The sequence below is a fragment of the Colobus angolensis genome, unplaced genomic scaffold, assembly GCF_000951035.1.
Source record: "Colobus angolensis palliatus isolate OR3802 unplaced genomic scaffold, Cang.pa_1.0 Scaffold147, whole genome shotgun sequence".
In the NCBI taxonomy this organism is placed as follows: Eukaryota; Metazoa; Chordata; class Mammalia; order Primates; family Cercopithecidae; genus Colobus; species Colobus angolensis.
The window spans coordinates 6,682,237-6,709,341 of NW_012114566.1; the positions used below are offsets into that span (position 1 = coordinate 6,682,237).

Here is a 27,105-nt window from a genome sequence, read left to right on the forward strand (position 1 = left end):
ACATATCTAAATAATCCACATACTTAAGACTTTCTATTTCCTACTCTATCTCCTATATTATATAAAAAATTTAATGTAATATAATTTAAAAAATGTAATAAATCCATTCATAGAACTGACTGGTGATAATTATAAAGCTAAAATACTAAAAAGTTTAACCATATAAAGCTTTGTTTTATTTAATTCCCAAAGAAGTATGGTCAAGATAAACAGAGACTCAAGGAGGCAGGTTTACATAAGACAGAAAGGGACATAGAGGGTAAGTCCCCTTCCCAAAATCCATCTCCTCCAATCACCAGCCCTCAAATGTCATGGCAGAGAAAGCATGAGTGGTCCTTAAAGAATGATGATGATTAGGCAGACATGGAGAAGGAAGGATGGCATTGCAGGAGCATGAATAAACGCACTGAGGTGGGGAAGAAAAAAGGTAAACATACCCTCATACTTCCTGGCTGGAGATACCCACACACATATACATGCATATAAACATGTATGTACACACACATACACACACGTACACATATATGAATGTTTTTCTTTCTTTTTTTTTTTGAGACAGAGTCTCGTTCTGTCGCCAGGCTGGAGTGCAGTGGCGATCTTGGCTCACTGCAACCTCCGACTCCCGGGTTCAAGCGATTCTCCTGCCTCAGCCTCCCGAGTAGCTGGGATTACAGGTGCATGCAGCCACGCCCGGCCAATTTTTGTATTTTTAGTAGAGACGGGGTTTCACCGTGTTGGCCAGGATGGTCTCGATCTCCTGACCTCGTGATCCGCCCTCCTCGGCCTTCCAAAGTGCTGGGATTACAGGAGTGAGCCACCGTGCCCAGCTTAATATTTTTCAAGAACTCTTGAGATTTGACTAGAAGAGTGAGATGTGGCTATACTGCAGAGCAGGAGTTGCCAAGTGATGGTCATGTTTCGTAATCAGTAAAAGTTCAGTAGGGCTGCATGCCCCTTACGGAGTGGTGGTGCGCTCCAGTTTACCATAGTTCCCACCTAGCCCCCTTCTCCCTACTACCAGCCTGGTTCCTGGAAGCCTGTGAATCTATTATCCCTGAATCTATTATCCTTATTCTCAACCCTGTGTGTTGCAAATCTTACAGAACTGTTAAAAATACCAATATCTGGGTTTCATCTCGGACCAAATGAATCAGAATCTCTCAGTGTGGGGGGTTTGCACATGAGTATTTACTATGTGCAGCCAGGGTTAAGCACCACTGTCCTACAAGGTCTTATCTGCTAGATTACGGGAATTCCTTAAAAAAAAAAAAAAGTTCTTCTGCAGACCAGTAGTTCTCAATCCTGACGGCATAGTAGAGTTGTCCAGGATGTTTTTTAAAAAAGGATGCAAGAGCCTGCTCTCAGAAGTTCTAGTTTAATTGGTATACGGCAGGCAGACATTCTTAATTTGGGAAAAATTCCTCATATTAATGGGCAGCCAGGGTTGAGACCACTGATAAAGACAGTGAAGGCCACAGAAGAACTCTGAACAAAATGACTTGAAGAAGGTAATGGGTTGGGATAGTTACCCTAGATATGAATTGGAGGGTGCCAAGGTCAGAAAAGAGAAAATTAGAAGGCTGTTAAGTAGTTTAGGTTTACATTAAGAAGGACTGGAACCAGGAGAATGGGGCATCAGTGGGATGGAAAGAACAGAATGCATGGGAGAGATGTGAAGATGGACGTTATTGCTACAGATTAATAAAATTCTCCTGTAATTTCCTAATCTCACATTGGGCTGGTAGCTCCCTTAAGCACCCGACAGAGGCAAACACACATCCCTTCAGGAGAAATCTAGATACAATTTAGGCAGGTCTCAAAGAATTTCCCATGATAAAATTACAAAAAATATAGGCTCATGATCAACATTTAAAAAACACACAGGAAACAAAGCCCCATAAGCAAAGAGAAACAAGGCAGCAGACCCACAATGCGCTCGGATACCAAAATTATCAAACATGGAATACAAAAGCAGTATGTTTTAAGTGTTTAAAGAAATAAGAGACTTAAATATGTAAAGAGCAAGGCACTATTAATAAAGCTGACCAAAGAGTTTTGAAAAAGTCACAAAAAGAAATTTGAGAAATTTAAAAAAAATCATTAAAGTCAAGGGATACAATTAAAAGCACGTTCAATATAGCTTAAGAGAGGATTAGAAAACTCAAAGATAAACGTGAAAAAATTATCTAGAATCCAGATTATAAAAAGACATGAAAATATGAAAAAAAAAAGCTTAAAAATATGATAGTAAGAAAGATCCAGATCCAGATTCCAAAAGGAGAGAAGAGAGAGAATGAAGCAGAGGAAATACCTGAAGATATAATGGTAAATGTTTCCCAGGACGGATGAAAGAGCCAACTTAAAGATTTAAGAAGTTGGCCAGGCGTGGTGGCTCACGCCTATAATCCCAGCACTTAGGGAAGCTGAGGTGGGTGGATTATGAGGTCAGGGGATCGAGACCATCCTGGCTAGCATGTGTTGGTGAAACCCTGACTCTACTAAAAATACAAAAATTAGCCAGGTGTGGTGGCAGGTGCCTGTAGTCCCAGCTACTCCGGAGGCTGAGGAGGGAGAATGATGTGAACCTGGGAGGCAGAGCTTGCAGTAAGCTGAGATCGCCCCACTGCACTCCAGCCTGGGAGACAGAGCGAGACTCTGTCTCTTTGCACTCCAGCCTAAGCAACAAGAGCAACATGAAAAAAAAAAAAAAAAAAAAAAAAAAAAAGATTTAAGAAGTCTGACGAATTCCAAGTAAGATGAAAAGAAGTGGATTTCTAGACATTATCACAGTGAAGGTGAAGAACACCAAAGACAAAGACAAGATCTTTAAAGCAGCTAGAGAGAAAACCCTGATTAAATAACTTCTCAATAGCAAAATAAAGCTGAGAGACTGTAGTCTCAACCTACAGCTATAAACTCAGCAAAGATATACTCAAAGAATAACTGGGAGATAAAAGATACTTTCAGATGAGACTGCCACCAACAGTCCCTCACTAAAAGCAATTCTTAAGGATGTTCTTCAGGCAAAAGAAAAGGTCTAATATGTAAGAGGGAATAATAACCAAAGAAAGAGGTATATATGTGGGTAAGTTTGTATATTAAAATCACTTGGGTAATTACTTAAAAAAATCAACCGAGTGTTTAAGTTCCAAACAGAAATATGGAATGAAACACATGTTAATTATTTATCAAGAATAGTAATGATTTCCACCATGAATTCCTAATTGGAAAAAAGAAAAAAATGAAAAGACAACAACAACAGAATAGTAATTACTTATGCATGGTAGATATCTGCAGTGAGTTTTAAAAATTTCTTTATTTGAACTTTTCTGTATTTTTCAAAGCATTTATAAGGAACATTAATGTTTATGTGAAAAGTTACTTATTCTTTCTATTTCTCCTTCGTAACATTTATCACAGACAAATTTTTATTTGATTAATATTTACTGTAAACTCCAAGTGAGCAGAGACTGTGTGTGTGATTTTTCCTCATCATTCTATCTTCAGTTCTTGATTCACTTCCTGATGGTAACATACTCAAAAAGTATAAAATGAATGAACGAACAAATGAATAACTTCATAGTGATTGCACATGGTGCTTGTACAAGCTTGAAAAATGGCCTCCCAAAAGACATCTGCATTTTAATTCTTGGAACTCATGAATGTTACCTATTACATGGCAAAAAAAAAAAAAAAAAGAAAAAAGAAAAAAAAAAAAGGACTTTGCAGATATAATTAAGCATTCTGACACAGGGAGATTATCTTTGAACATCTGAGTGGGCCCTCAATGTAACTGCATGTATTCTTATAAGAGGGAAGAACAGGGAGATTTGACACAGACCAAAGAGGAGAAAGCAATGTGACTGGAGGCAGAGAATGGAGTGATGCAGCCACAAACTGAAGATGGATTGGTGGCAGCCACCAGAAATTGAGCCTCTGGAAGGAATGAGGCCATGCTAACACCTTGATTTCAGCCCAGGGATACTGAATTCTGATTTCTGACCTCCAGAACTGTAAGAGAACAAATTTCTGTTGTTTTAGGCTGCCAAGTTGGTGCTAATTTGTTACAGCAGCCATAGGAAGCAAATATACTGTTCAAGTGAAGAGGAATCAAACGAGGTAATAATTTGGAGCTGAATGCGAGGGAATAAATGTACCATTTATAAACAGGAGTATAAAAGAGTTTAGGGGAAAAAAAGCAGGGGCTTGAATTTAGATGTATTTTATTTTAGAAAATGGCAAGGACATTGGAAGTATATGGAGGCCATACACCCGTCTCTCTTCCTGTACTTTGGGCTTCTAAAGGTTATACCTTTCATCTTTGAATTTCTGGTAGCTCCCTAACATACAGCCATTCAATACTTGTTTGGGGTAATAGGCCCATTAAGATTGACTTTTTATGCTGAAGACACTTGAAAAAATGCTCTATATTAGGTTTATGGATAACAAGGAGACTTTAAATATCCAGACTACATTTAATTTTTATTACGGTGGATAATCAAGAGTTGACTATATCTAGTACACAGTATGGTGTCTGGCTTTAGAAGTGGTTAAATAAACATTTTTAAATGAATGAATGAATCTAAGAAAGAATTACTAGGTATTTAAAATGTGATCTGCCTGTTTTAAAAAAACTTAAACATACATTTATCAGATAACTCAATGATTCCACTGCTAGGTATCTAACCCCTCAAAGTGAAAACATACATCCACATAAAGACTTCTATGCAAATGTACCAAGAGCATTATTCTTAAGAGCTAAAAAAGTGAAAACAATCCAAATGTCCATCATATGACAAATGAATAAGCAATAGGTGTTATACCCATATAATGGAACATTATTCAGCATTAGAAAGGAAAGGACTACTGATACGTGCTACAACATGGATGATCCTCAAAAACACTAAGTGATAGAAACCAGACGCAAAAGACCACATATTGTATGAATCAATTTACATGAATATTCAGAAAAGGCAAATCTATAGTGAGAGGAAGTAGATTAGTGGTTTCCTGGGTCAGGGGTGAAAACAGGGTTTGACCCTAATGGGGCAGGAGAATTCCTTCTAAGGTGATGGAAATGTTCTAAAACTGGACTGTGGGATAGTTGTGCAACTCTGTAAATTTACTAAAAATCACTGAATTGTATATTTAAAATGGGTAAATTTTTTGACATACAAATTATACCCCATTAAAGCTGTTTTAAAAACAGTAATGTGCTTAAAAATATGACAATTATACAGGCAGAAAGTGCTTTTTATCAAAGCATATCTTTAAAACTATATCATTCCTGCTAAAATCTTCAGCGAAGGCTCACAGCAGCCATCTTGTTAAAAACGGAAATAATTTGTGATATTTACAGTGTGGGTGCTTGATGTAAGAGCCTCAAAAAAATTCCATCCAGGTTTAGTAATACTCTAACTAACAATCATAAAAATGTGAAGGGACATTTGGTAGCCTTTTATAGACTTCATTTACAAGGCAGATGCTGCTCCTTAGAAGTGTTTGCTCTGTAGCTTAATTCCATTTTTCTGTACAGTATGTACTTGTTTTGGGTAGGCTGAAAATGAAGATGAAAAAAGATGACTTTATTTAGTTATTTCTTTTCTTTTTTTCTAGGAGAGTTAAGAAAAAATTGATTTTAACCAATAAGAGATAGTGGGCATAAGTGAGAGTCCCATGTGAGCTAATGAAGTACTCTATATTATTTACTACTAAGAATAGCTAATGTTTAGTGAGTGCTTACTCTGTGCCAGGAACTGTGCTAACGCAATTACATATATCATCTTCTTTAATCCTCAGAACAATTCTGTAATGTAGTTAACATTATTCCCATCTTATAAAGAAGAAAACTGAAGTTAGAGAGAAGATAACTTTACTGAAGGCACAAGGCTGATAACTGTGACAGACAGGACTTACATAGAGACTCAGAACCTACTATGCTATAACTATAACTAGGCTATAACTGCTGCCTACAGAATTAGTAGAAATATAATGTTTAAAATCAGGAAGCTTAACATATATTTTAAACCTGTTTTAAAGGAATTGTACACATCTACGCTGATTACTCCCAAATTTCTATCTTTAGTGTTGACTGCTCATCTGAATAACAGACTTGAGTATCAGCTTCCAACTTGAAATCTCCACGTGTGTCTAAAACATCTCTAACAATATGTCCAAATGCAAACTTTAAAAATCGATCTCCCCAAGTGTTCTCCATCTCAGTAAATAGCACCTTCATTTATCCACTTACTCAGGCCAAAATATTCGAAATATATCCTGAACACTTACGATCGCCACTGCTACTACCCCAGTCAAACCACCACTATATTGTCTGGATTATAATAGCAGCTTTCCACATCTACTAAGGTAGGTTCACTGCATTAAATGGATTAACAAAATGTAAAAGGCTCATGTAAGAGTACTAGGCAGGTACCCTAGATCAGAAGGGCAGTCGTCTTCCACGTAGCTGTTTAAGGTTCCAAGCCAAAGGAGACACTGTCATCTTTAACAAGTGCTTTCTATGTCTGTCCAGCGAGGAGGGAGAAAAAACATGGGAGAAAGTGGGTGATAAATTTTTATGGGGCAGGCCTGGAAGTGGCCCACATCACTTTTTTCTATTACATTTATTGGCTAAGAACCAGTCATGCAGCCACCCCAAGTAAACGGCAATAGAGGCTGGAAAATGTGGTCTGTATTCCCAAGAAAAAGAGAGAAATTTGGGGGATAGCTAACAGTTTCTTCCATAGCTCCTCATGCTAGGACTCTGGCTCTTGGGCAACGATTCTCAAATTGGGGAAACAATTTCTCCATTAAAAGTGTTCTTGTTAAAATCAAGAATTGACTATGGTAGGTGAAGAGGGGCAGTTGCATAAGGCTCATGTCTAATTTTAGACTGGAAACAAATGCTTCTCTAAGAAGGTGAGTGGTGCCACCTAATACAGTAATTTTCTGCCAAGTCTGAGGATAAGTTGCAATTACATGATACTAACAGAGGTTTACTAGAGTTGCATTTTCTTTTTTTTTTGAGACGGAGTCTTGCTCTGTCGCCCAGGCTGGAGTGCAGTGGCCGGATCTCAGCTCACTGCAAGCTCCGCCTCCGGGGTTTACGCCATTCTCCTGCCTCAGCCTCCCAAGTAGCTGGGACTACAGGCGCCGCCACCACGCCCGGCTAGCTTTTTTGTATTTTTTAGTAGAGACGGGGTTTCACCGTGTTAGCCAGGATGGTCTCGATCTCCTGACCTCGTGATCCGCCTGTCTTGGCCTCCCAAAGTGCTGGGATTACAGGCTTGAGCCACCGCGCCTGGCCTAGAGTTGCATTTTCTAAAGAAGTGTCAGAAGGCCTGGTTTCCCTTATATAATAGGACAATGAATTTTGGGGGTTGCAAACATATACACCGAACCATAGAGAGCAAATCGGTTAAAGGAGAATTGCACATTTCTTTTGGTGGGGCAAAAAATGTCAAGAGTTCCATACTAAGTCTCTGGGGTCAATCGATTAATTTTACATGAATAAGAACAGTTTATATAGCATGTGGGTGGAGGGAGGAAAATTTTAATGATTTAGTTTTTCAGTTGAAGAGACATAGTATTTTAGGGGATGAAGATGGTAAGAGCACCTTTTTGCTTTTGTTCATGTTTACAAAGTTACCACAAGTGAAAAAACTGGTAAGAAGTGTTTTCAATGGAGGCAGTACAGTAATGAAGATAAAACAGAATTCTGGGGAATAAATCTTTTTCTACTCTGTAAATACTCCCCTTTCAACATAAAGGCTCTTTAAAGAAGTAACAAAGCTTTCAGAAGGGGCTTGATACATTATTTATGAACTTATCAAGTGAAAAAAAGCACCCACTCAGACATTTTAATAAAAACTTTCAACGAATGTATCTAATTTTATTAGTATTTTTAAAAGCCAATTATGAACTGGAAAGTTATTGTTTGTTAAACTGCTATACAGCTTTCTGCAAATAGAATGTTTACAAATCACTTGGAATCACTTTTCCAAAGTTTCAGTTTCTGAAGGTCAAATAACTATGTAACTGCTTAATAAAGAAGCAAAGAAGTACCTCTAAATGTCTCTCAGCTCTGATGGGCTTATATTCTGCTCCTTAGGTGAGGTATTAGCAAAGCTTATTTATTTTCATTTCCAAGGCTTTTATTTGCTCATTCCCTTGTGGTAAAGCTGATTTCCATGATGATTCCCTTCTTAATTTTAATACCCTTTTTACTCATCATATAGACATAAGAATTTTCCATAAAATAATGAAATCCTTGCAAAGAAAATGAAGACAACTCAGAGAGTAAAGTAAACCAGCTCTTTTTTCAATTAATTGATCCACTGTCATGTGCATATAAGATTTTTTTAAACCTAGGAAAATAAGGTTAATTAACATAAAAAAGCCTCACTCATCTAGATGCTGAATTTTGTATTTTACCCATGCTGCCTTAAGTGCCTTGATTTCCCAGTAATGACCTAGTTCTCCTAATGAGGAACATTAACCCCTGGCTGTAGCTGTCCAGGACTTAATTGTCAACTGCAGCTGAAATAGGGGAGTCTGCCGATCAGCAGGTATGCGGTATATTAACTCATGTCATTTCAACCCCTAATAAATAAATCTGTTGCTAAGGCAACAGGAAGATCAGCTCTATCAGTATTCTTCCCTCCCTGTAACCAGCTCCCCACCGCCTCTTTTAGAGGAAACTGCCTTTCACACCAAGCTTAAGAAAAAAGAAGGAAATTAACTACATGTAACCATAATTAGAAGTAACATCAATTCTCATCTCAGAAACATATCTAAATTAATAAAAAAGGACAGCAAAGAGAGAAATGCTTTTGACGAAGATCATGATAAATTATTTCCTTCAACAGGACATAGGGACTATGAGTATACGTCTTAGTAAGAACAAACCTTAAACATTTCATTTCTCTGTTTCTAATTTTCACCTTCTTTTGTTTAACCAACAAATGATGCTAGGCCAAATAATGCTGAAATAGCTAATTAGTTGCACAGCCAATAAAGATGATGGGGGGGGAGAAAAAGCTTACATAATTTGTAATAGTTATTGCTGTGCTACCTTGGAATTTTTTGGTATGATTGACTGAGTAAAAAATAAATAAATAAATGAAAACCTTCCTGGGTAATCTAGAAAAGCTATTGGAGCTCATTCACTTAGGATTTCACATAAGAGTTTAAAAAGCGATTTCAATGGATTGTTTCAAAATGACTTAACATCTGGATTATGGTGGAGGGTAGGTTAAAAAATAATCTACAGGGATCTTCACTTCTGGATTTATTGTTCCATAATAACTTAGAAATTACTTTGGTTTTAACCAGTTTGAGCTTTTCCTCCAAAACATTACTATTCTTCTGTTAAAATGCATTATTCTATTTTAACAAAATCTTGAAGGATTTGTATTTGCAATGCCTATAAAGGCATTTCATAAAAGAAAACAAACCAAGAAACCACAGGCTTTGTAAAAGCAATGCTGATCACATGACCGTGTCTATCTGTCATTTGATAAACTGAATTCTTCCCAGAAAGAGAGACAGAACCTCAACTGGACTTACTGAGCGGGTGATTATCAATTACCAAACAGTCACCCTATAATTCATTAACATTAAGTAACATTGACTAAGTACCCCTAATTGCCAGGCACTCTGGTTAGATGACATGGAAAAAACTCCCCCTAAACAAAAAAAAGGTTTCTGTCTCTATCCTGAAAAACTTTAGAACCTAAAACAAATGCCACTATTAAAACATGAAATGAGTAGGGCTAGGAGGCATGTGGAAAGTGCAAAGTTCTGTTACATGTTTATGTGGTACGCTGGACTGCACAGTGCCTTTGGTGCATGGACATTCACAGTCAGGGGGATTAACACATCACTGGAATTTAAATCAGGGAAGATGTCTGTGGAAGGCAGAGGATTAGAAGGCATCACTAGAGAAATATAATGATGACTACCATCATGGAAAGGCAGGTAACACCACACATTAAGAGAAACAGGAGGAATATTAGTCTCAAAAAAAAAAAGTAGAAAAGAGTAGGCTAATTAAAGAGAAGTTAGGTCTACTGGGACGGAGTGGAAAAAGTCTCAGTGACCGGAAAGGAGAAATATATTTAAATTCACACACAATCATGTATGTAACATAAAAACATATAGCAAAGAAACAGATGATCTATCTGTCAATCCACCTGTCCACCTATCTGTCCATCCATCCATCCATCCATCCATATCATCTAGCTATGTACTTCCCAACTCACCCACCCCTGACTATGATGTTAAGTGAAGTCTGGTGTAAGAATTTGATCAAAAGAATGGTGACAGAGGATCCTTAGGCAAATGTGGGTCTTAAGCAGTTGAAGATGACTGTCATAAGCATACCATAATGAAACAGTGTCTTTTGCAACAATTAGTATGTTTACAAAATGAATCATGCTTAGTGAACTTTTTAACCTTGTTGGGCAGGAAAACGGTACAAGAGTTTTCGTTTATGATATTCTATTATAGCAGTACCAAGATAGTGACTGCTATTGGTATTATAACAATACCAAGATAGTGACTGTCCTTATGCTGACATGGTGTGTTAAAATGTTAAAAACAATCCAAGAGGCAATGAAAAACTAAATGTTGAATCTGTATTTATTTTCCATATGTTCAATGATTTGGAAAATAGTCAGCAAGGCACCAAATACGGGATTTTGGAAATTATAAATGGGATTCTGGTGAGGCTCTTTCTTTGGCCATGGATTTCTTAGTACCTATTTTCTTACCACTAATTCAAAATCCTGAAATAGATTCCCATAGATTAATCTAATAGTGCTATGTTAGAGGATAAAATAAAACTGTAAGTCATATAGCAACACGGTAATTTTAGCCAGATATTTGATTATAATTTTTCCCAAAAATTCTAGTAAAATTCTTTAGAGAGCTTTTTGTTTTTTAAATGCCAGAGTTCATTCTCTTTAAAGACAAAATTCTTTAAAGATAAAAACCAAACAAACAAACTAACCAATAAATTCCCCAAAACACTCTAGGTATGAGAAAGGTAACTAAAGAAAACTTATCACCAAATTGAGAATGACTATAAATAATTAGAACCTTATTATTTCACGTGAGCTTTGACTGTCTAATTGATGGCAAAACACAGAACTGGCTGGATGATCCCTTTCGAAGAGCTATTGGTCATTATTCTTAGTCAGTCTGACAACTAGCTACTTAAAATAGTTATAAAGCAAATATTCCTTACATCAAGGGTTACTTAACTGTGAAAATGAATAATACTACTGGAAAACATCTATGAAATCATCTTTTTTAGAGATCAGAACACGTAAGATGGATTCTCACAGGTATGAGGAAGTTTTGGTGGAGTGTGCTGAAAAGCAGAGAGCCAGAGCATGTGAACATCTTTTCCGGAACCATTATTCTGTGAGGATCATTCTTCTCTTAGAAAAACAGATTTACACATAACATTGAAATAGAACAAAGAACATTAGTGTCCAAAAATTAGCACTTTGCCCTTCTGTTCACAGCCTAGCATGGTACCTGAAGACTGATTTCCAAAAGTATTCTCCACCCCACATTATCCTCTGTCCTTCTCAAAGTATTCTATTACAAGGTAATGACCAGAAAAGCCTAAAAGATTTAAGATGGCCTACTCACCATACTTTTCCTAAGTTATTTCAGCAATGAGAAAACCAAGGTAAGTTTATTCTGGCCTGAAAAGCATATCATTCAATCATCCAAAACACATCCTTTCAGAAGACTAGTCATTGATTTTGTTTTTGAAGTTATATTTTTAAACCTCAGAGAGTCAAAGAGTGAAACAGAGCAATTTATTTTAGTACCAAGTAATAAAGCATAATTTTCCACTTTATATCAATCATATATTGTGCTAGAAATTGCCAAAGTTTCTAAAAATATAGATGTCAAAGTCATTCAATATTATGGTACATGTTTTACTTCAGCGACTAACCTAAGTTCGTTTCAAAACTGTTTTTCGTTCTCAATGACTGGACTTTGTCCTTTCTGAATTCACACTCTTTATATCAACTTTGCACAAATTGATTCATCATTATTTTATGGAAAATGCTGCAAATACCATATAGCTCACAAAAAGTCATTCTACTTTAAGCGAAGAGCTTTGATAATTTCCCTATATCCCAAGTGATGAGCTCATGGTAGAACTTATAACTATGGCTCCTCTAATAATTTCAAACTTTTTAACATGCCTCATGGCCCACTTCTTATTTTTATTAACAAGAATGCATCCAATTATGGGCCAATCACAGAGGTTTAATGATCTGAGCAGAATTTCTCATATCACAGATCTGTATCCTAGGGTTTCCTAGCTACTTAGCCCACATTGAGGCAAATTGTGTTTGGTCTGAGAGAGTTGACTTTTATAAGATAAACCCTTGTTCACTGTCAAGTTTTAAACCAAAAAAATACAATATGTTAATATTCAGGGAAAAAAAAAATTAGTCTATGAGAACAAAAAATTAGGCAATTCCAATGGCTGGTGGCAGCCATATTTACATACATCACATCGATTCCATTTGACAGTGGTTTTCAAACGGTAGTCTGAATTCTTGGGTATATTCAAGACTTTTTCAAGGAGGCTGCAAAGTAAAATCATTTTCATAAGGATACTAAAGATGTAATTTGCCTTTTTCTCTGTGTTGACATAGGCCCTCATAGTGAAAAACACTGGTGAATAAAGATGCTGGTGTCTTAGCACAATTCAAGGCAATGGCACAAATAAGTCTGTTTTACTTAAGCATGTCCTTGAAGAAGCAGTAAAATTTATTAATTTTATTAAAGTTCATCCCCTTGATATTTTTTAATATTCTATGTAATAAAATGAGGAACACACATGCATACCAAGATACAATAGCTGTCCTGAGGAAAAGTATTTGCATGCTTGTTTGAGTTGTGAGCTAAACTAGTTGTCTTTTCATGAAACAGTGACTTTATTTCAAAGAACAACTGATAGACAAACCACAGTTAATCAGACTTTGCTATTTGGCAGACATTTTCTCAAACATGAACCGTGTGAACTTGTCACTCAAGGAAAAACAAGTGATAATACTTGTTGCAATGATAAATTTAAGCTTTTAAGGGAACATTAGAATTTTGAAAAATTGCACTCACACTCTTAGCTTGACAGCTTCCCATTACTCAAAAATGTCTCTTTAAGAGATCAATGCTGATATTAACAAATATGACTTTTTGAAATTGTATAATGAATTGTGTCAACATTTAGAAGATCTTCAATTTGGTGAACCTATATTTCCCAAATAACCAATGCATGATGCTACAAAATCCATTCAAACTGCATGTAATGGAACATGAAGAAATCATTTATGTGATTTCATATTCCATATTGCAGCAAACCTTTAAGGAACTCCTACTTGTCAAGTTTTGGTATAGTATCAAAGAAGAATATCTACAGTAATCTGAAGAAATCATTAAACACTCAACTTTTCCAGCTATATTTCTTTGTGAGGCAGAATTTCTTCATAAACTTCTACCAAAAGAAGATATTGCAACAAATTAAACACTTAAGCAGTTACAAGAATCCAAATATCTTCTATTTAGACAGACATAGATTTTTAAAAATGTAATGTTGCTCTTCTCACTGATTTTTTTTTTTTTTGGAAAATACAGTTAATTTTCATAAAAACACATTATTTATGTTAACATATATTTGGTTCTTTATTGCTATTTTAAAACACTCTAATGTAGATTTTAAAACTTTTTCCTCAGTTTTAATTTCTAACACAGTAAATGTTGATAGGTATAATCCCAACAAACAAGAGCTCTTTGGTATCCCAGTAATTTTTAAGAGTATGTAGGGGTCTTGAGACCAAAGAGTTTGAGACCTGTGGCCTTGAGAGAGTGATCTTTCAATATAGTCTAAACTTGTTTTTTTTGGTCCTTCCAGCAGTGTGTCTTTTATGCCCATCATAATAATTATAGAGAATGCTTAAAGGCCGGAACGTGGATTAATATTACAATATTTGTATAATATTTGGAAAGAAAATAGTTAAAAAAAAAAAAAAAAGCAGTGCCAATTGCAGCCTGTTTTTTACAGGTCTTTCTCTATAAGTCACTTCTATTAACCATGCTTTGCTATAGATGTTTATAACAAAACATTAAGGACTGGGTAGAAAGGAGAAAACAAATTACTCTGCAGAGAACCCAGCAACTCTGCTAAAATACTGTCAGTTATTTATCTACTGTCAGCAGATGTTGTACACTATAATCCTTGACAAGCTCAGTTTGAGAAAGAATGAGGAGAGGGGCAAGCATTGCATTTAAGGGCCTGTTCTCATGCACAGACATTTTAACACAGATTTAAAGCCAGAATGTGTCTTCTAGAAAATGTCACTTTTGATTTTGATACATATTCTAGCAAGTAGGCTCTACATTTGGTTGACTTAGTATGAGATATGTTAGAGGCTGACACTATATTTTAGACCATTCATGATCCCAGTGTGGAACTAACACAATGAGGTCAGCATCACTTCATTTTTAGAGTTGGCTACTGCAACTGCATGATTTCATGGGCATATTTTTTTATGACAAAGAGGAGGGTTTTATTTTTCTTTTGTTAGGCAAGGTAATGACAAGATCTAAGAATCCAAGTGCCCTCTCCAGTGTTCCTTTCTCCTTTAGGTTTACATGGAAACAATCATCAATGCATTTTCTCTGGTAAAGATACATGGCCAAGGTGAAAATGCAACAGACTTCCTGCTTCTAAAGAGCTTCCTGCAGGCTACTGTAAAGAAAACCCCCCTTTTCAAGCAGGGAGTTAAGGCAGCTCAAAATACTGACAAGAATATGTGAAGTACAAGGATGGGGGAGGCTCAAACTAAGGGGGATGAATAAGAAACACATCCCTGGTCATTTGTAGTAGAAACCATAGTTTCCTTCTGAATACCATTCATATTGACTGGTCAATTATATGATTTCCACCCATACGATCAGGGGTCTAAAGAAATGTGTGCTTGTAGCTGGGGATGTTTGATGAATGCTGAACCAGAATCTTAATTTTCTAATTCATATTCACCAATTAAAAATAAACTGTATTTTTATGAGCAAATTTACATAAATCAGATGATAAAGCATCTACCACTAAAGGGTAGGAGTTCAGCTCACAACATTTGCATAAATTCTCCTAACGAAAATATAGGCGTTTTAGATTTTCATTGAAGAGTCTTGCTGCGATGGAACTCTAATGGGCTTAGAACAGTAAATTTTGAAGAAACTGATTGCTACCCCTGTAGCTAGTAAATGTCTGCCTAGACCCAGTGGCATTTGAAAAAAGTGTTTTATCATAAAATTATCCCAGCAGAGTCCATTCTGCAAGATAACATCATCATCATCATCATCAGTACTCCATGCAGGACCCAACAGCTCTGGCACAATATTGCCAGTCATTTATCTGTTGTCAGCACAGGTTACACACTGTAATCCTTGACTGCCTCGGAATTAGAATGTCTTTGATGTCCCCACAAGAGTTTTTTGCCCGAAGGCTTTACCAATGCTCGGCGGCTCAGTGTTTATTCCTCGTAATCTTCCTCTCATCTCCAGGCTAGCAGTGACAGATGGTTATGGGCACACAATAGTATTAAGAGTTTGATATTTTTTTTATGCTGTGCTCTCTGTACAACAAATAGCTATCAGACGCGGGCCAGAGAGCTGACATGGCTCGCTTAGGTAATGGCAAACAAACAGCTTGGGTTGATGCTTTCTGTCATTTCCCCTCCTAACCCTGCTTGTTTTCATTGTATACTCTCAAAGGTAAACTATATTAACCTTATAGACTGTTATTAAAAAGATATATCTATATGAGCATAAAGTGCTTTTCTTTTCTCTTTTTCTTACTCTTTTGATTATGAAAGTAATACTGCTGACATATTGAACAAATATCGAATGTCAACATAAATTTTTAGTGTGTGATAATATCCCCCTTCATATAGCTGTGTGTCAGGCGGGAACCTGCGGATGATGCATAGCAGTAAATAACCCAAACAAAATTAGTTCTCTTGTCAGCTTCTACCTTGTATGTCCCCAGGCATCAGTAAAATTGACTGCACGCTAGATTTTCAAAATTAGCCCTAATGTTAGCTATGTGTCTGGCAACCTCCAAGTTTCCAATGTTCTACTATATTACCCGTAAGGATGAATGTGTTACTTTTATATTTTGGCATTTACTCTTGCTGATGCGGCTTTTTTCCCTCTTCTCCAAATTAAAAATAATTTAGCTTTAACAATAAGAATGTGCACAAACATAATGCTGCATCTCTTTAAGCAACTAACTTTAGGCAATTAAATTAAATTAAAGCAAAAATATACAAAGGAAGAGAGGGAATTATTCAATTTAATATTGTTAATTTTATTAACATAGCTCTGTCTTATTTTGTGCAAAGTATTGAATAACATGGTTTTCACTCTGCCCTCCATATTGCTGTTTTGTAAAAGCAGACTAGAAATTATTTAATTTAACATTTTCATGATAACCTGGAACCAACTTTTAGAACTGATTTTCTTGCAATAAAGAGTACTTCAGAGACAACCAAAGGTTAATGCAATAAAAGAAAAAGCTTTTCAGAAGGGAGTAAATGAAGACATCTATTTTACCTTGAAACAGGTTAATCTCATCTAGACCCACTGCATTTTAAAATCACATCAAAGAATATTGAACTCTGTCACAATCGAAGTAAAATATGATTTAAATATACCTGTTACTACCTTAGAAAGGCTATGCTGGAAGTGTGAGGTTGCACAAACAAATTCAGAAACACATTACACATCAACTTTCAATCCCTACATTTTACGTTCAAACATTTAGAATCAAAGATGAAAATCCCTTTAGGTACCAGATGCTGCAGATCAGCTGGGAGAGCTTCTAGAGTTTTAATGTGCTGGAAGGCAAATCCTCGGCAAAGGCGCTTTGCCCGGCCGGTGTGGTGTGCTTATTACTACTTCACCTGCAAACGGTTGCTCTCAGAAAATCGGACCTAATGATCAGCCTAGCATCTCTGCAATAGAGACCATAATCTGTGGGGGAAGTGAACTCTAATCAGGCCACATGCAGATTAAACTAACTGGGAGGAATAAAAACTAGATTAAAATGTTCATGCCTAATACCAGAAGATTATCAGGACATTTTACCTCTTTAAATCCTAATTTATAGGAGCCAGGGTTAAGTTTGAGTTTATATTTGGTGAGATTACATGCTGCAGTTGATTTTCCTCTGTTTAGAAAAGACTCGGCTAGAAAGTATTTTGCTTAGCACAATACAGAGGCATCTGAGTGAAGGGAATGGTTTCAAATGTACTGATATACATATTATGACAAGTAAAATGAAGCCACCCCGTTGAAACTGGCCAAAGTAGTAAATAATGGAAATTAGTCCAGCTTTAATGTTAGTATTGCTTTATCAGTGTATATATATGAAAGAGTTTTGTGATAACTGTGTGTGTGCGTGTGCATAAAATGGAATCTGATTCTTATATTTTGAAACTTTTTGAACAAGACTTGATATGCTAGAAGTGCCTACCCACTACTGTTAGTTGAGTAGATTACTGCAAATCGTTATCTGTAATTCAAATTTAATCTAAGCGCATGACCATTAATGTGAAGATATTTAGTAATATCACCTTGGCAGATCATGAGTAATAACACCACATTAAAATAATCTTTTTCTAAAGCAATAAGGACAGTAAATTATTATGTCAATCAACAGAATATATTTTCTTTTACCAGTTCTACAACTCTTACTAAATTGGCATGCCTTGACTTACCACCTGTGAGGCCAGACAATGTGCAGCAGTCTTTGCTGATTAGCAACTCCACCCAAAGTGGTACAGGGATTAACAGTCAGATTTTGTTTATTTTCACCACAATGAGAGCTTGAATTCTCTGGCGAGGTGGACTTTTTCAAGTCTGACTCCTCTCTTAATGAGTTACCCAAGTATTCTCGTCGTGCGGTATCAAGGCCACAGTGTGCATCACATTCTGAATTAGAATTCTTCAATAAACCCTCCGAATCTCTCTGCTCTGGCTGAAAAGGAAGGGCCATGGATAGAACCGTACCGCCATTTCCTTTAAGGCTGAGCATCTTCTTTAAATGGGTTGCTTTGTGCTTGGGCATGAATCTGTTACAAAAAAAGAATGCAACATACTTTTAGTGGCAAAAAATATGTAAAATTTGTCCTTTACCTTCCTGTAAGGACATAATGATTATATATAAAACTGAGAAAAAATAAAGATGTTATACAAAAATTCCAGAAAAAGTGCAAAAAGTAGTAGCCACTAAGAGAAGTTCAAAAGTTTGAAATTGGACTGGGCTGTCTTTGAATGGTTTCCAAAGAGTTTCTATGGCTATAAAACTTGCACTGCACATACCATAAAACATAACATTAGAGGGATGGTTTATCACTCTTCCCTCACTCATCCTTCTGGATTTCCATTTTGTGTTTTCCAATCACCACATGGCCCAGTGCTTATTTTCAGGCCATACTTGTTCATTAACCTACAAAAATGTTTGAAACTGCCTTGATTAACACTGGTCATTTCTGCTCATGACTGTTCTGTATTCCTGGGCACCTGAATATACTTTGTATTAAATTGACTTGGCTAATGTTTCCTGAAGTATATTTTAATATCTTTTTTATTATCATTTCTCTCCTATCTTTCCATGACACTTTATCACACAGAGTTCAGTATCTGTTACTTATTGATAGAGAATCAAAATAAAACAAAACCTTAAAAAAGTATAGCTTAAATCCTGTAAGCCACATATACAGATAGAGGGGCTATCCTCAAGGAGCTCACCATCTATTGGAAAGCAAACCAGTAGTGCTTATAGCAGAGTGAGAGACAGACACACGAACAGCCAACTAACCTACCTTGGAACATACTATACATACAGTGGCCATTCCAGTTTTTTTAAATGGACAGGAAGAAGAGATTAATGCTGATTTGGGGCTCAGTAAAGGTTTAAAAGTTTTAGGTAAAGGATTTTGCAAGACAGAGTCAGGGAAGCTCTAGAGTCAGAGAACATGTAACCAAAGGAAAAAGGGGTGAAGAAATACAACTCCTTAGGAAATAACATGCAACCCAAAGAGACTGGGATGCAGGTCTGGACATAAGGTCTAGAGGGGTAGACTAGGCCAGGCTACCAAGTGCTTTCTCAGAGTTCCTGAGCCCCATCCAGAAACTTGGCCCCTTCCCTGAATTGTTGTGTAGGGGAAGAAATGGGTTTTGGAGGTAGGTGAAAAAGCAAAAGCAAAAGGGAACATCTGAAAGAGTGGAAAGAGAATCCAAGAGAGTAATATCACATTACTGAAATGAATCAAGAATCCTCAAAGAATGTGTAAAATGGGGCATAAAATGCTACAGAGGTGCTACAGAGCAGAAAGAAGAGGCTTTTGGCCTTGTCACGTCATAGGTCACTGGCTACTCCGACAGGCCACTCTCTCTCCGGCTGAAAGATGGTGCACCTTGAAGAGTGGTGTGGGCAGAAATCAGACTGCAGGAGGCTAGGGTTTGTGTATGAAAGGGAGGCAGGCCGGGCACCACGGCTCACGCCCGTATCCCAGCACTTTGGGAGGCCGAGGTGGGCGGATCACGAGGTGAGGAGATCGAGATCATCCTGGGTAACTCAGTGAAACCCCGTCTCCACTAAAAATACAAAAAAACTAGCTGGGTGTGGCAGCGTGCGCCTGTAGTCCCAGCTGCTGGGGAGGCTGAGACAGCAGAATGGCGTGAACACGGGAGGCGGAGTTTGCAGTAAGCAGAGATCGCAGCACTGCACTCCAGCCTGGGTGACAGAGCAAGACTCTGTCTCAACAAAAAAAAAAAAAAAAAAAAAAAGAGGCAGAGAAAAAAGTAGGTAGAGTAGAGAGAAGGGAGGGGAAGGGGAAGGTAAGGTTGGACTCTTAAAAATGAAGCACATGGGCATAGTGTTATTCACTTAGGAATACTTGCCAGGGAAGGAAGCAGGATCCTGAAGAAACAGAAAGATCTTATAAGATGGGAGGAGAAAAACATTATAACATGTGTGATCATGGTGTGGGTGAAAAGCAAGGTCTTGTAAAGATAGTGAACCTAGCTTTCTTGCAAAGCTGAGGGAAGAAGAAAAAAATGAAGCTGAAAAAACAAAACAGCTTTAGGTGGCAAGTGTAGAATCTAAGGAGCTGCCTCATTAAAGCGTTAGGTCAGTTCATCTATTTCAGTGAGGTGAACAAAGGTGGAGATGGGCTTTCAGAAACTCACTGAGGCCTCAGGACAGTCACCGTGGAGACAGGAAGAGGGTGTTAAAAAGGGCTGAAGGCAAGGGCTGATAGGCAAAGCTAAGAAACAACGGAGGAGCCACAGGAGCTAGAAACAAAGTCTTTCGCTGTAGGACACTATGTACATTCCAGAACCAGAAAGCTTGTTTTGGGGGCTTCGATGTTTGTTTCATAAAGATATTTAAATTTCTATTCTAATTTCAAATACCTTGAGGAAACTCAAACAAATACATAAGAACTCCTCAAGTAATAACTAGATGATTGTATATAGAAAGACAAAACACAAAGAGTGGTGCTAACTCCTTAAATATGCCCTAATAAAATAGTAAATTTAGTCCTTGATTTAAAATGGAAAGAAACCTGGGCATATACAGATTATAGTTTCAAACCGCATAGGCCCCAAATTACTGTGGGAACCAATCAACTTCTTCCTGAAACAAATTCAAAACACTAAAGAGATTCTAGAAACTAAAACACAGCAATAAAAAATTGCCATTGATCACCAGAAAAGGTAAAAAAATAGAATGACTATGACACTATCTTCAATTCTCCTAAAGAAATGGAACAAATGGTAAGAGAAGGAACATCTGTACATATCTGGAAAACAATATAGCAAGGGAAGTAACCTATTTATTTATGTCAGATAAAGAGTGCCAGGCAAGCTTAATAAGGATTTTAACAGAATCACAAGCTCAGCTTATGAAGGATTCACAAAAAAAAAAAAGAAAAAAAGAAAAAAAAATCAATGGGATTCAAACAACATATCTTCATTTTAGGAAACAGTATCATGACCCATCTTACTCATAAAATTCATTTATATTGGCCAGCATGCGAGCAAAATTGCAAATTTAAAGAGATGGGAGATTGGCTAAAGGGTTGTAAACAACAGCAATTGGTAACTGACAAGGAATTTAGCTGTGGGCAAGGTGCGAGGCCTGCGAGAACGTTCCCTAAATGTTCTCAAGGATGAATAGAATCCCATGTTAAGACAGGTTGCAGATGACTGACTTGATAGGTGGTAGTGAATAGGGACATGGAAAGATGCAGAATACAAATAGGGGCAGTAACCGAAACAGTTTACAAATCTCACAAAATTGAAAACAATCAAAATAAACCTTGAATGCAATTAGGGCACATAAAAAACATCACTTAGACCATCCTGAATTGGACAAGATGAGCAAGAGTTGATTTGATTCAGTGAACTGATGCCATTTAGTTCTGGATCTTGTTGCACAGGGAAGGAAGATACTAAGTCTGTCAGGATAGAACCCTGTGCAAATGCTGATGTCATCTGGGGCACCTGAGAACTGTATATGTTTGAAAATTAGAGAGTGTTTAGAAGAGCAATAATAATAATTAAGGCAATGGAAAAAATGATTTATGAGGACAGATTAAAGGAGCTAACTATGAATAGCCTGGTTAAGTGACAACCAGAAGGGTACATAATAAGAGTCTCCAAGGAAAAAGAATAATTATTTAGCTTGGTACAAGGGGATGTAACTAGGAGCAACGAGATGAAATTAAGAATGGGAAAATTTAAGCTCAATTTCAAGAAAAACTCCCTGACGGTGTAATTTATTAGCTCATGGAATCAATTCCCTATGGAAATGCTACAGCTAGGGAAACTTAATAATAGAACTGGACAACCTACCAATAAATAATATAGATAACAATCTGGTACTTGAAAGAAGGTAGTTACAAGCTAGGTTTTCCTTGTTTATAACATCTTTTCATATTTTTCTTATAATCTATTCATTATAGTAATTGTCACCAAAAGAAGTATTTAGGCAATTAGCCAAATCTAACTGGATACTTCCTTTAGTTGGGGAAAGTTAAAAACACTTTAGTTTTCATACACTCTGCGGTAAGAATGAAGGCAGAATCTGAAACATTTTTGTACTACTTTGTTACAATAAACCTAGTCTTGAACTAGGCTGAACAACTGTATTAATAATTCTAAAAACAAAACAAAACCAACCACATCCACCATCCCACACAATATATTCTGATTCTCTGTGCCATGAAACTCATATTTTCATAGACATGTTTAATATAAACAATTTATTGCCATAATAGAAATCAAAAAAACTTTATTTCAGCTTTTCTAAATGTAGCTCTATGGTCAATTACTTCACATCAATACCAAGATCAAATAGGCATAATACTAACAAGCAGTTTGCTTAATAATAGTCACCACACTAATTAACTCATCCAGAACATTCTTAATCAGACACTATTTAAAATGTACAGTTAAGAGAAGCCTGGCAATAAACTGTTCTATGCGAATAAAAAAAAGAAAATAATACCTTACTGATGGGGTGAAACTGGCTTTTCTATAGAACTGGACAGAATGTTTGTGCTGTCCTGGCATTAACTCAATAACGTGACTATGCAAATAGGCACATGTCTGAACACTTCCTTTCTCTTTCCCAGTTCCAACTCTGGTGGAGGTGCTAATGAGAAGAGAAAAGGTCCTGAGGTAAGAAGTGAAAGAGAGAAAAGAAAGGGTCAGAAGACAAACAGTGATCCACATATGTCAGATTTCCCATTTAGTAATTTCCCCATTTCTCTTAAAGAAATTCTACTGTCCATCTTACAGAATGCTTCTTCCTGTTTCCAAATCTCTTAGAAACTCCACCAGAACCTATTTCTATCTTTAGAAACATTCTGATTGCCGTAATCATTTCCAATCTGTTATTAGTCACGGGATCTCCACCCCCAACTCCTTTCCAACCAATAGGCAATATGCAAAATAGAAACAGAGACCCTCTCCTGCTGCCCATCCTCTCAAACTCCTTTCCTCCCCACCTCTGTCTGCCAGTATGGTTCCAGAGGCATTGCCACAAAACCCCAGTACTATGTTGGGCAATGTTTAAAGACACAGCTGGAACAAGCACTTTCTAGACCTAAATGTATACCCCTTACCACAGATCCTATGTCCAAACACAAACCTAAGATCGACCTATAGGAACAACCAAAGGCCTTTGCCTTTTTCACATCAGCCAGGAAAAGACAAGATTTAAGAGCAGTTTCAAATGCCACTAAGATTGATGGTAAGCAAAAGAAGTGCTCTGGGCACCTTAGCTTATTTCTGCTCTAGTCGAAAGGCTAGAGTACTTGCAGTTGACTCATGGAGGCAGTCAAAAGGCAGGCAGTAAGGTTAACATGAAACAAGTCAACTTGGGACATTCATGTTGATTCATGTGCCACTGAAGAGAATATCATGGCTGAAATGCATGCCATGGTGGAATACACTCCTCACAACTGTCTTTTTGAGAGATTTTAATAAAAAGTACTTACAATGGTAAGTTCAACCTATAGAACCTCATAAATAAATGCCCAAGGGTAAAAGTCCATATGACAGAGATTATTAGTCATCTTGTTTCTCAAAACACATTTGGAAGATAGTAGGTGAAAAAAATGATATTAATTAGTGTATGATTAAAGAGAAAGAAAGAGCGTGTGTAACTGATAAAAGATTATTCTGCATTTGAGCCAGTGAAGAGATATAAGGGTGTTAGTAACTGGAATAAGGAAACTGGCCTACATGGGGCAGACAAGGAGAGAGGGAGTTGATGAAGCTCAGCGTGTCTCACGTTCTAGCTCAGCTTTGGGGGACGGAGGAGTAGTAGAGCCACAGTGTTGTATCCCTCAGGCTGGTGTTTCACAGGTGTGTTTTGTGCAACACTGATTCCATGGGACACATGTAGATGTTGCACCAGAGATGGTTTTGTGAGAAAACAAGTTTGAAAAATGCTAAGTTAAATAAAGCTAAACATTTCTTTACTATAAACTTCCCAAAGTACATGTTACTGTATATTATAAATATGTTCATTCATTAACACTTTTTGTTCATTCAGTAAGTACCTATTGAGCACCTAACACATGATGGGGATGTGATCATTGTTTTCCAAGCTCACTGGAGTAAGAAACCTGTCCGCCTCCTCCTCATGCACCCCTGGAGGACACAGCTTAAGAATTAATAGACAACAAAGGATACTCTGGGAAATACTACTCGAGGCCCTAGGAGGTGCATAGCCAGAGTCTGAGAAGCATGGGGCAGCCAGATGGGCAGTAGCATATTTAATATAATAGAGATTGCAAAAGGAATGAGAAATACATTTACGTGGGAAAATGATGAAAGCCAAATTTGAAGCCATACACCAATGTGACAGAACAGTAGACAAAAGGACGTCTAAAAGAAAGCAGGAGAACCAGTGAAAAACTGACAGAAAATATGGTTCAAGGCTAATATGGATGACAGCAGAAAAAATATCAACAGTTTTTATCAAAATGATTTCTGTAGATTCCTGGATAGAAACCAAATTGAGGAGAAGGAAAATAGAAATTAAAATAAATAACTTTTCCAAAACTAACTGGGAAGACACATTGAGGCAGTTCAGCGATCTAAGGCCTTGGGTGATTTACAACAAAAAACTATTCATTGTTGCCAAACAATGTGCTGGAAATTAATTATAAAATTAACATTTTTAGAATCTGGCCACATAAGCAAATATCAAAGATAATTAAAAAATCATGCTAGCCCACATGTGTCCAATATATCACTTATATGATGAGCAGATTTATATAACCTATAAAGTATAAAAGTAAAAATTTTGATATGGCATTCTCATGCATACACATACACGCCCATTCCTCGTCACACTATCTTCACTAAATAAAGGAATCAAAAGCAAGGAAACCCATCCCAATTTAAAACTAGATGTTTGGATACCACATCATTAAACAGAAAGACACACTTATCCTTGACTGGTTGGCTGCAGTATGGCTGCATGCTCTTCTTTGCTGGTAATGGCTAACAGCTAATATTCATAAAATAGGTGGCACATGTCTATGAAGAGGTTTCACTAAAAAACTCTGGCAGAATATTATTTAAATAAACTTGAATCACAGATGAGCCAATCACGATGCACACTGCACAAACGCTCTGGGGGAACACCAGCTAGCCCCACTGTGGCTGTGAGGCTATGTTGTTACGTATTCAATGCTTGGTGACTGAAATTTTGCTTCTCATGGTACAAACTTTTAAAAGCCAAGATGAAATATTGATAGCAGTCTGTGAGAGGATACTGAGCAAGACTGTCTTGCTTGGACTATGAAGAATTTGTGATAAGACAGGAAAAACAGGATCCACAGAAACCAGCTGTAGTCAAAATTAACAAGCAAACCCTACTTATTGGCCTGAGTAATACATGCTGAAATGGAAAGAAAATTTGTAGTTATCAGACTGACCTCATTAGCCATGTCTGGTCCCAGGGCTATGACACTTAGCAAAGACAGCATCTTCCACTGAAAAGAGAATCTTCCATTGTTAAAAAGAGAAGCTTTAGCTTTCTCTTCTCTGTTTTAAAAGGTGCATGATTTCCTGATGTCTGTCCTTTCAACAGCTGGGATATATATGGGCTGTCATAAGGAAAAGATGGTTCTATTTCCAGCAGCCTATTCTTTTATATTTTTATTTCCCACTATCATTTCTAAGAGTCATTTCTGAAAATCTAACACTTTCCAGATAACCTCATTTATACCATTTGCTTATATGGCCTCTTCTGGCAACACAGTTTATGTGATTAGCATTATTTAACTTAAATAATTATGCCTAAATTCCCCATTCTCTCTTAATTGCAAAGTGTTTTAGATTGTATACATTGCTAATTTAACTGCCTACTAGTATGAGCAGTTTGTCTTATTCAATTTTATAAAACTCCTTTAGGATATATTCCTCCCACACAGAAAATTTAAGGTCCTTATGAATGTATGAGAATAAGAAAAGCTACCTTACATGTTGCCAGAACAAATGTTTATCAAACCCAGAGCCATCCTTGCTAACATATGTACACTCACTTCTCACGAACCCCACTCCCCCCTAAAAAGAGCTCTCTAAGAACAACAACAAAACTCTCTCGTTTACACAAGGTTTACTCTAGTAATTCAACACAGTTTGGCAGAGTCCTAGGCTAAACTGAAAACAGGAAATCTTTATTTTCCTGCCTCCACTTTAAAGCATTCTCCGCCCACTGGTGGTCAGTTTCCTAAGGTCTTTATACTACTTTCTGAGTGCCCAGGTAACTCCCAATGTCCCCCCACCCACCACTGCCACTATGGGTCTCCTTGCAGCCTGTCTTGAAACTAAGTCCCACTTTGGATCCAGCTCTGAATCATGCTGAGCTCTCTGTTATTGGTCGTGTTGGAAACTAATCTTAAACTGTCACAATGCACTCATCATATTTTGTGCTCAATGCATTATACCTTTCAACAGAGGCAATACCTTAATTCAACGGAAGTAATCACAAATGGGATATGTTCAGGTACCACAGTAAGCCTGTGAGGAAGATTATTTTAGGGGACAGATAAAGAAATCTCTATGAAGCACCTCAAGTTACTCCACTCAAGCAACAGGTATGTTGAAGTGGAGAGAATCCAGGCTGTGTTGGTCCACAGGATTACAATGGCACTTCCTCAATTTTGGAGTTTATTCAAATCAGTTAATTTCTCTGAACCTCAGTTTTCTAATCTGTAAACTCGGATAGTAATATCTGCTCTTGTAAATTTCTCGAGAGCATTAAAAAGGAGAACATGTGTCGGGCACGACATGTTGTAGGAGCTTACTAAATCTAAGTAAACTCGCCAATCCTTGTTCCCCTTCATGATGTCCATATTTAAGCCACATTGGATAACACTACATTCCCTAGTCAGTCAGTGAACGACTCACAGAGTTGACTCAGTTAGCAAATATTCATTCAAAAAATATTTAAGATCCTTCTATGTGTAAGAGGTTGTG

General features: G+C 37.0%; 1 protein-coding gene across 3 annotated transcripts in view; it reads right to left on the reverse strand.

The window, feature by feature from the left end:
- Nucleotides 1-27,105, reverse strand: part of GTDC1 (glycosyltransferase-like domain containing 1) — a 353,921-nt gene that overhangs the window by 43,978 nt on the left and 282,838 nt on the right. For all 3 annotated transcript variants that reach the window (XM_011935699.1, XM_011935701.1, XM_011935700.1), the window contains one exon: nt 17,814-18,167. In XM_011935699.1, coding sequence (XP_011791089.1) covers nt 17,814-18,167 — 354 coding nt within the window. The remainder of the gene's footprint in view (nt 1-17,813; nt 18,168-27,105) is intronic.